This window comes from Notolepis coatsorum (genome assembly GCF_963971535.1).
Source record: "Notolepis coatsorum genome assembly, chromosome: 6".
Lineage (NCBI taxonomy): Eukaryota > Metazoa > Chordata > Actinopteri > Aulopiformes > Paralepididae > Notolepis > Notolepis coatsorum.
The window spans coordinates 29,591,439-29,601,857 of NC_140170.1; the positions used below are offsets into that span (position 1 = coordinate 29,591,439).

The 10,419-nt window shown below is 42.1% G+C and overlaps 1 protein-coding gene across 1 annotated transcript; it reads right to left on the reverse strand.

Annotated features, from left to right (window-relative positions):
• Positions 1–6,084: 6,084 nt before the first annotated feature.
• LOC311229426 (tripartite motif-containing protein 16-like) lies at positions 6,085–7,752 on the reverse strand (the record flags this gene model as incomplete). The annotated part of the gene is made up of 1 exon (XM_084315509.1): positions 6,085–7,752. One exon carries the CDS (start codon positions 7,750–7,752, stop codon positions 6,085–6,087), a length of 1,668 nt encoding a protein of 555 aa, XP_084171635.1.
• Positions 7,753–10,419: the final 2,667 nt, after the last annotated feature.

Genomic DNA, 10,419 nt, shown 5'->3' on the forward strand with positions numbered 1-10,419 from the left:
TACAAGAGGGCCCAACTGTATTCATCTGTGGACCAAGGTTCTGTGGGCACCGTGTTCAGCACTCTGAATTCTCCCAAGAAATCGTTGGCCAGATGGGATATCGCCAGCGGCTCTCCTAACCCCCCCCCCCCCCTACTGACTTACAACCAGCGGGACCCCCTTTAGTATATCCAGCTATAATCATTAAGTACCATCGCTATAGTTCCCTAAAGAACCAGGTTGTATACTTGCTTCCTGCGTAACCAGAGATTGGACATTCAATGTTGATTTGCCTACGAATACTCATTTGCCTTACAAGTGCATTCAAATCATAAATGTCATTACGTGAACGTTGTATATACCCTTTGCTATATATTAAATATTCGACGGATACATTTGTGTGGACTTGGTTTCATGGTGGGAAAGTGTTCATCATATCTATATCATGTACTGTGTGGCCATTAGTTAAAGTACATAAAGCGGTAGTGGTTTAATGATACCATACTTATCAATACAGTCAGGGAATTGTACCCCTCAGTTACAGCACCTGTTCTCATTCTTCTCCCCCCCAAGAACATTATAACATCCGTGTTGTTCACATTCCTGTTTCACATTCCTGTTATACTCTGCTTGGTTGGGAAGAATAATTAAAGAACCCTAAAACCGCTCCATTCTCTCCTCCTGTGTTTTGCTATTGGGCTCCGCAAGAACCCCATCCTCACAGTACTGTTTGTGATACAAAAAGAGTCCAGAAAAGGGAGTATATACATCTGACGTAAAAACTGTACATTGGAGGAGGTTGGGTGGGGTTGGGTGGGGGGGGTTGGGTAGGAGGGGTTGGGGGGGGAAACACTGTACAACTGTACAAGCAAGACTGTACATTGGAATATTGACAACCATACTAGGTAATTTACTGTACATTGGAGGGGGTTGGGCAGGGGAAACACTGTACAAACAAGCAAAACTGTACATTGGAATATTGACAAAACCATATTAGGTAAATTACTGTACATTGGAGGGGGTTGGGTTAGGACATTTACAGGGGCCAGTTTCGAATTGCAGTCTCCCGTAGGTGTTCTTTGAGAGTGGTTTTGAAAGTGGGTAGTGATTCACATTCCTTTACAGCTTTAGGTAGGGCGTTCCACATTGATGTGGCATAATTGCAAAACGTGTTTAGTCCCTTGTTTGAGCCGAATCTGGGTTTAACATGATTTGTGGAGCTCCCTCTGGTGTTGTGATCGTGGTATTCACTGACCTTTGGGAAGTATTTTGACATGTACATGGGTACCTTGGTCGTGTAGTGTATCTTGTAGACCAGGCCCATTGCAAGTTGCTGTACTCTGTCGTCTACTCTAAGCCATCCTAGGTAGTCAAAGTGGGCAGGGGTGAGGTGGGTTCTAGGAGTAAGGTCAAGTAGTAGTCTGACGAGTTTGTTTTGTGATGTTTGTAATCTTGTTTTTAGCACCTTTGGGGTGCTTTGGTACCATGTGGTGCAAGCATAGTCGTAGTACCCTTGAATGAGTGCTCCTGCCAGAGTCTTCAGGGTTTTCTTGTTTACCAGAGAGGAGATCCGGTACAAGAATCGAGTTTGTTGGTTGACTTTTTTTATTACATTGGCTGCCATTTTGTCAATAGTAGAGGACTTTACATAGAGACTGCTAGTTTAATAGTAGAGGACTTTACATAGAGACTGCTAGTTTACTTGGTTTACTCTTCTCCTGGTCTGTGATGTTACCAAACCATATAGTACAGGAGGAAGTAAGAACGCTCTCAATCACACAGCGATAGAAGTTGTGTAGAATCACCCTGTTATTTGTGAACTCTTTCAGTTTCCTGAGAAAGAAAAGATGTTGCTGGGACTTTTTAACAATGGTTCTGGTATTGGAGTGCCAGCTCAGGTCATTTGAAATAGTGACCCAAAGAAATTACTCCCTTACGGGGTAATAATAAAGGTTTATATTATCTTATCAAACGTATAGTCAAGAACAAAAACAAAAAATAACAGATTGTGTAATAGCAATATATAAAGGTCATAATACTAAAGATGTTTTCATTTATGCCCATATTGTGAAATTTCATTCTGATAGGATGAAAGGATATTCTCCCCTATTCACCTGCAGTGTCGACTCCTGCCACCTTTACCTTTATTTACCAGGGTAGGTTCTCTGAGCACAAATGTTCTTTTTCAGTAATGCCCTGCTTCACATTCACACAGTTCCATTCAAAGATAAGATAAGATATTCCTTTATTAATCCCCTGGGAGCTGCCCAGTATGAATGAATGAATTATTTTATTTCGAATGTTTACAAATAAATAAACAAACAAATAATTTTTCAAACATTTTCACAAATAAACAAACGAAAAGGATAGGTTTGAAGCCGAAGGCTTATAGAGCAACCTACCCCTAATTCAAAAAACAAATTCAAAAAAGTTTAAGTTTTCAAAATATAACAAACAAAAAAATAAATCAACAATCAAAAATCAAAAATCAACTGGAGCTGCCCAGTACAACCACAGTCTGACACCGTTGGCCACTGAGCAACTCCACTGGAGCAGTTGGGGGTTAAGTGCCTTGCTCAAGGGCACTTCAGCGGTTGGTGTTAAGGGTATGGGAGAGAGTTATTCATTCACTTCCCCAGCCCAGATATTTTCCCTAACGCACTTTCACTTCCGCGTTCGGGATGCGAGCGACTAACGTTAGCAAAAATGTGTTAAAAAAAACTAAACAAACGTCTTAAAGGGGAAATACCAACCGAGGAGCCAGAAGAGGAGCCTACGACCTCTAAGACACATAAAGCTTCTTTTAATAAACAGGAGTCATACTTAAAATATGGGTTTATCAACAGGTGACTCTTGCGTGCCGAGGTCCTCTCTGCATAATATGTGGCGACAAGATAGCAAACGAGGCAATGACGACAACTGTGTTCAAGTTGGCAGATAAAGTAGCTGCATTCAACGCCAATCTGGAATTGGAGGGCGGCGAGTGGACATTTGACATGTTTCAAACATTAGCAGGGATTTTGGAGGACTGAACAAGCCCAGGGCAGTTATGGTGAGTCGTGTTTACTTTTTATGCATTCTGTTCTGCTGTTCATGTGTATGCACTCGCCGCGGTGCTGCATTTTTCACTATCATTATATTAAATTAGCCATTGTTTTTGGTCCTAGCCCGCCATTCAATGGCTAGGGGGAAAAATTGGCCGGTGGCCAAACCTAATTGCCGACCCCTGCTTTAGGCCACCGTCTCCAAAACGATTGCCCTCAGCTCTTCTTAAGTTCTTAAACAATTGTAATAGTAACAATGTTAACATTTTAAGTATTTGCCGCTGATTGGAGATGATCTAGATATCTAGAATTAAACCAGAATTGGTTTGGAACTCTAACTCGTTTCACTATTGAATTTCAATGGTAATGTTAGATTTCAACTGAATTTCTCGTGTAGCTCATCATGGAAATAGTGAGTTCAAGTAAATTCCTTTGCATTGTTTTCAAAGTTCTATATTGAGGTTCAGTCGGTGAAACGGCAAGTTTCAAGCAAATATCCACACAGGTCCTTCTGGGTTTAGATGTCCACGTTTATTTAGTAAGAACACAAGAACAAAAGACTAAATGCACAATATTCAATGAATGGTCATTCTTGCTAAGCCAGCTCATATCTACACTGTAAAAAAGAAAACTGTAAAAAATGGTAAATGTCTGGCTGCAACGGTTGCCAAATACTCAAATTACAGTAAAATCAAATACGTTTACAGATTACAACCTTTATTTAATGGTTAATATTTTGATAAAGGGTAATTTACTGTATTTTTATGGTATTTACACTTAAAGTAGAAAAACAAAAGTAATCTGTAAAATAGTTATAAAAAAGTTGAAATCCAAGGCAGCTCTACAAATATTAAAATGCCTTTATTTTATGGCTCACATTATTTAGATAATTTAAAATAAACCGACATGTTTCGGCCTACATAGGGTCTTCAACACCCTGATGAAGGCCCTATGTAGGCCGAAACATGTCGGTTTATTTTAAATTCTCTAAATAATGTGAGCCATAAAATAAAGGCATTTTAATATTTGTAGAGCTGTCTTGGATTTCAATTATCTCTTTCTCAGATTTTTCTCTGTTTTCTCCCCGTCCCAATTTAGTCGTTGTGCCAATTCCCCCCCCTCCCCTACCTGGTTGTTGTGCGCATGTTCTCCTACTGGTCGGTACAAGGGAACCCTGAAGTATCCGCACGCTTCCTCCGACACGTGCAGCGACAGCCAGTGGCTCTCTTCTCACCTGGCAGCGAGGGCTCTCATTGGTGAAGTGTAACGCGTGGGAGGTCACGCTGCCTTCCTCAAGTCCTGCCTCCGCTGAGCAAGCGCCCAGACCTGACCTGTAGGCATCGCTGTCCACAACGCCAGTTTCCCACCCACGGCTTCCCTCCCCCTAACCCAGCCAAACGGGTTAGTATAGCGATCAGCCCAAGCCAAGGCAATGCTGACTCCGGGAGTCGAGACCGCAGCCTCTTGCATTGGTGACGAGCGCAATCTCCGCTACGCCACCTGACCGCTACGCCACCTGACCGCTACGCCACCTGACCGCTAGGATTTCAACTTTTTTGTAAGGCCCGACAACACACGTTAATGTCCCCATGGGCCGGACACGTCTTCTTTAAACAAGTCAAGAAGAAACATAACAATAAGTCAAGAATAAAACAAGAACACCATAAGGTCCAACAAATTTAAAATAAATGCAAATTAATTAATTAATGCAAGCACTCCCAGACATACCCCACGCAAAGGTAAGGAAAAACTCACTAAAACCTAACAATAGGGAAAAATGCACCACAGGCAATGTGGAGGAGAGAAACCTTAGAAGGGCCATTCAAGGGGGGATCGCCCTTCTTAGATGTCAGTGATAGTAGTGTTGCAGACTAACAGTTGGTAGGCATGCACTCATATGTGTAGTGAAACACAGACGAGTGCATGCAATAGCAACTGAACATTTTGAAAAATTAAAGATAGAGCTGATAGCGATAGCAACTGAACATTTTGAAAGATTAAAGATAGAGCTGATAGCAAATCTATTTGAGGCACAGGGGCGGCGCAAAGAGTCCTACCCCGGATTTAATCCAAAGAGCACCTACTGAAACAAAACCAAGAATGATGAAGCCCTCTCCATATCCTGTTTTTAATCTGTAAAATAATAGTGAATTGCCAGTGATTTTAATTTTTTTTACAGTCTAGGTCTGTTGTCTCCCTGAACGTCTGCCACCACAAGAACTCTCTCTCTCTCTCTCTCTCTCTCTCTCTCTCTCTCTCTCTCTCTCTCTCTCTCTCTCTCTCTCTCTCTCTCTCTCTCTCTCTCTCTCTCTCTCTCTCTCTCTCTCTCTCTCTCTCTCTCTCTCTCTCTCTCTCTCTCTCTCTCTCTCTCTCTCTCTCTCTCTCTCTCTCTCTCTCTCTCTCTCTCTCTCTCTCTCTCTCTCTCTCTCTCTCTCTCTCTCTCTCTCTCTCTCTCTCTCTCTCCTTGAGCTCTTTTGATAACGCAGAAGGGTCTGTTCTAAAACAAAATAGTTGCAGTTACGACTGACCCATGCCCCACACATCCTGGCTGTGGGTTCAACGAAGACCTTGAAGATAGAAGAGTGTCCCGTATGAAGTGTCCCGGCTGCCCAGAGATAAGAGGTGAGGGAGAAGGTTATAGGCTGAATCAACCTCCCCATGTTGGTCCGGCCCCCACATTGTTACCAACCCCCCCTGGAACAGAGAGAGGAGGGACAGACCCAAATCCCACAGTAATGACCAGAATGACCAAAGGTGATCAAATACAAATAAAATGGTTGCATATTGTTGTCCAACCTACCCAGAGTATGAAAAGAAAGAGTTTGACTTCCCCACATGCAAAGGGACAGAGGTATTGAAGATAGGAATCAAATATGTGAATATGCGAATATCCAATCAAACAAACTTTACCCCGGTAGGCTAGAAACTGTGTCCCTCAGAACAATGATAGAGTGACTGAGTGAATGTAACTCCTAATTACCTCATCTTTCACAACTCAGAATATTCAAGATCAATTTAAATCCAAAACCGTGGTTAGAGGAGCTGTGAATGTCACTGATCTCTACTTCAGCTCACAAAACTCAACCTCACCAGAGTATAACCCAAGTCCAGGATAGAGAGGCTGAGTGAATGTGGTGTTGACTCTGTGCAGGAGGGTCATGGTGTCAGAGATGCTGTAGAAGGACAGAGTACCTGCCCTGTGATCCAGGTACACTCCTATTCTGGAGGACCGGGGGCCCGGTACTGTTATGCTCTTGTTATTGTGGAGGAAGCTGTAATTACCTGGTCTGCACTCTAAAGCCCAGGATTTGGAATTTAATCCAAATCCACAGTCCTCCCAGGTGCCTGTTCTACTAATGTCTTTGTAGGAGGCTGCTACAGAAACCTCTCCACTCCACTCCACCTCCCAGTAACAGCGTCCAGTCAGACCTTCTGTACCCAGAACCTGAGGCCACCATCCAATACATCTTTCTGGGTGTTTAGGATATGATTGCTCTTGATGCATCCGTGTTGCTTTTCTGTTCCCCTCAGACAAAGACAGACTTGTGTTTGTTGTGTTTGGGTCCAGTGTGATCTGAGAGGAATATTGTAAGAAGTCAGCTCTGGTCTTGGGCTCTGGTGGTGGCAGTAAAACATTAACTGCATTCACTGTTGTTGAGATTCTGGGCCACTGCTCTTTCAGAACGTCCTCTAGTTTGTCTCTCAGCTCAGACACGACCTCAGTCACATCTGCAAAGTACAGGAGAGGAAGGACACTGATGCTGAGTAAGTCTGTAGACTCACTGGTACTGGAGAGGGGGGGGTGACTCTGTAGAAAGTGGATGTGGTCCTCTGTCTGTGAGAGCTGCTCCAGCTCAGTGTCTCTCCTCCTCAGGTCCGCTATCTCCTGCTCCAGTATCTTCTGCAGTTCTTCAGCCTGAGTCACTGTGGTCCTCTGTTGGGCTCTGATGACCTTCTTCAGCTCAGAGCGCCTCGTCTCCAAGGAGCGTATCAGCTCAGTGAACATTCTCTCACTGTCCTCCACTGCTTTATCAGCAGAGCGATTGAGAGAATCAACAGCCTGTTGGGCCTCTTTGAGTTGCCTCTCTCTCTCCTGGACTCTCTGGTGGACTTTCTGCTGACTCATGCCAAGCTCTTTCTGTCTCTCCGTCTTTTCTGCTGCAGCTGAGACTGTATCATGGCCTTTATGTTCATCCATGGAACACAAATAACAGATGCACTGCTGATCAGTACGACAGAAAACATCCAGAATCCTGTCATGACGAGAGCAGGTGTTCTCCTGAAGCCGTGTGGAGGCTTTGACCAGCTTGTGTTTCTTTAACGGAGCTACAGTATGATGAGGCTGGAGGTGAGTTTCACAGAAAGAGGTCAGACATAACAGGCAGGACTTGAGGGCTTTCCGCTTTCTCCCAGTGCAGAAATCACAGGCCACATCTCCAGGTCCAGCATAACAGTTATCAGGAGGAGCAGCTTGGAGTCCTGTCTTCATTAGTTGTTCCATCATTTCAGCCATTATATTGTTTTTCTTCAGAACAGGCCTCGGAGTAAAAGTCTCCCTGCACTGGGGACATGTGTAGATCCCCCTCTGATCATCGTGATCCCAGCAGTCTGTAATACAGCCCATACAGTAGCTGTGTCCACAGGGAATAGTTACCGGATCCTTCAGTACATCCTGACAGATACAACAGCAGCACAGGTGCCGGTCCAGATCAACTCCTTGCTGCGCCATTTTATTCTACAAAGAGAGTTTCAAGATGCAGAATGAGATCTTCTGAGAGAATTATTGAATATACTGTACACAAATGTTCTAGAATGTTCTATTATGACATCATACTGTGACATCACAAATGTTCTAGAATGTGCTATTATGACATCGTACTGTGACATCACAAATGTTCTAAAATGTGCTACTTCGTCAGGGGTCTTCGAACGGACGTTCGAACCTTCGTTTTTAATAAAAAAAAATTAAATAAAAAAATAGACAATTCCGCGCGGGGAAATTGTGAAAGTGTGGGTGATGCCTGTGCACCGCCGGCCAATGGGAGGCTCTGTATTGTCTCTATGACAAACGGTTCAAAAGATACAAAAAGGGGGCGTGGCCTAAGGATGTGGTCAATATAGACCAATGAAAGAGGATATCCCTACTGAGTACACTGGTACAACCAGCAAGTCTCTACGACAAACGGTTCAATTTAGAGGAGAGTCTAACTTCAAGTAACAGGCTGTTCATTCAACAATGTATGTATATTTCAGTTTGTGGAGTGAATATGAGTTGCATAAGATAATAGAGTGTGAAGGTATACTGAATACTGTCTATCTGTATGTCATGTATGTCATTATATGTTATGATGAATTGAAAATGGGGGACCGTGATGAAACAAAACGAAAGTCTTTCTCTGGTCTGCATCCCCTTAACAATTGTGTGTATTGACTATTGAGCCGTACTGTATTGTACCCATTCTGCAATCTGTTAATAAAGTTTTCAATCAATCAATCAATCAATCAATCAAGGGGGTAGGAATACATACGTTTACACCAGAGCCGTATAATTAGAGTTGCGACACGCTTTGATCTCGCCGCCAGGCGATCACGTGGTTCACGTAGCTCCCTTAGTTCCAATTGTTTTTGCAGCACAGCAGCACTCAGCGCTGTCGACTTGATTTCAGTGGGACAGAACGGAAGAACTACTACTGTTACAGCGATTTTTGGTACTTATTAACACAATGTGCATTGATCACTGTTGCGTTATATCATTTACATGTCTGCTACTTTAATATTTACATTATATTACTTTATATCACTAGGCGATGACTGCAATTTCGAACGTTACTATAGCTACTGATGACTATTCTTTTACATTAGCCATATCACGGCAGTTGTTAACCACTCAAGCATAATTGTATTAATCAGCCCACATTACAGTTATATGTTGACAACACTTTATATTCAATATATATAATAGCATTTCAGGGGAGTGGCAGAGAGACAGCATTAGTCAGTTTTTCTGTGGACTGTCCCATAACCTAGGATAAGTTACAAAAAATATTAATGCATAGGCTAACGTTACATACTGTAACATTTACAGTATGTATGCATTCATATTTTTCTTGTGCTTCTATGGTCATAAATACACACATCTTAATGCTATCTATAAGACATTCATACATGCACAAAGTGAATATGGAAATGCAGTGAATATCATACCTCAAGCTGTTTACTCTGCATTTCTTAGCATTTACATTTCACACTGTAACCATTGATGTATTATAAAAGCTCTTATAATACATCCATGACTAACTTAAACGCTGTTCACACTGTATATATCTTAGCGTATTCATACTACTCTTTTTCATTCTGTTAATAATGTTCATACTGTATATCATAGCACATTCATATACCTACCTTTACCATTTATTCTATTTATATATCATACATAATATGCAAGTAAAATGACACTGCACTGCACTTTACCGCCTCTTTTGCACTTCTGGTTCAATGCTAAACTGGATTAAATGTCTTGCGTTGTTTCAGTACTTGTAGTCTGTGCAAATGACAATACAGTTGAATCTAATCTAATCTAAATATCAATCATGCCAGAAACTACTCAATTAAGCCAAGAAAGAAGTTTGGTCAACAGTAGAAAAAATACAAGGCAAGCAATTGCATTCCACAATTTTTTTATCATTATAGGCCTATAATATGTCCAGGTAGAGGTCCAGTCTTCCACTCCTGTTGTTGGTAGTGCTAGATTCAGGCCTTGCTGTCACGACTGCTGCTCACAAACCTCAGACTGGACACACGCACGCACGTCATTATAGTGGTAATTTATCCTAGAAAACAAAACAGGGAGATAGAGTTATGGAGTTGCTCATGCACTCTACAACAACACACATCTTGTATCTCTTCTCATCTCTAACATTTCCATTCCACAGCATGCAAGCATCCTGCTTCAAGAGGTGTATGATTGTGTATGCGACAATAAAACTCGATTTGATTTCAATATTTTAGAGGGTTTAGAGTTCACCCACCAGTTTCTGCTGTGGGAAACTTGGTATTTTAGTATACATATTTTGCTTGCATCTAACTTTTATAGATCGACATCTTATCATGGTTGGCTGTGCAGCATTTGGATGCACCAATCGGTCAGAGAAAGGGATTCAGATGTATGGCTTATTGGCTTCCCAAAAGACACAGACAGGAGAAGAAAAAGGTTGACTAGTTCATATAGTTTAACTAGTATACAGCTCAGACAACAACTTAAAGGTCAGGCCAGCTTGACTTAGATATGACATGTCCAAGTAAATCACATCTTGTTCTTTTTCTCGTTGTCTTCATATCAATCTTGTGACGGATACGACAAAACCCATAATCTCATCTTTGTTTACCTTTCTTGTCA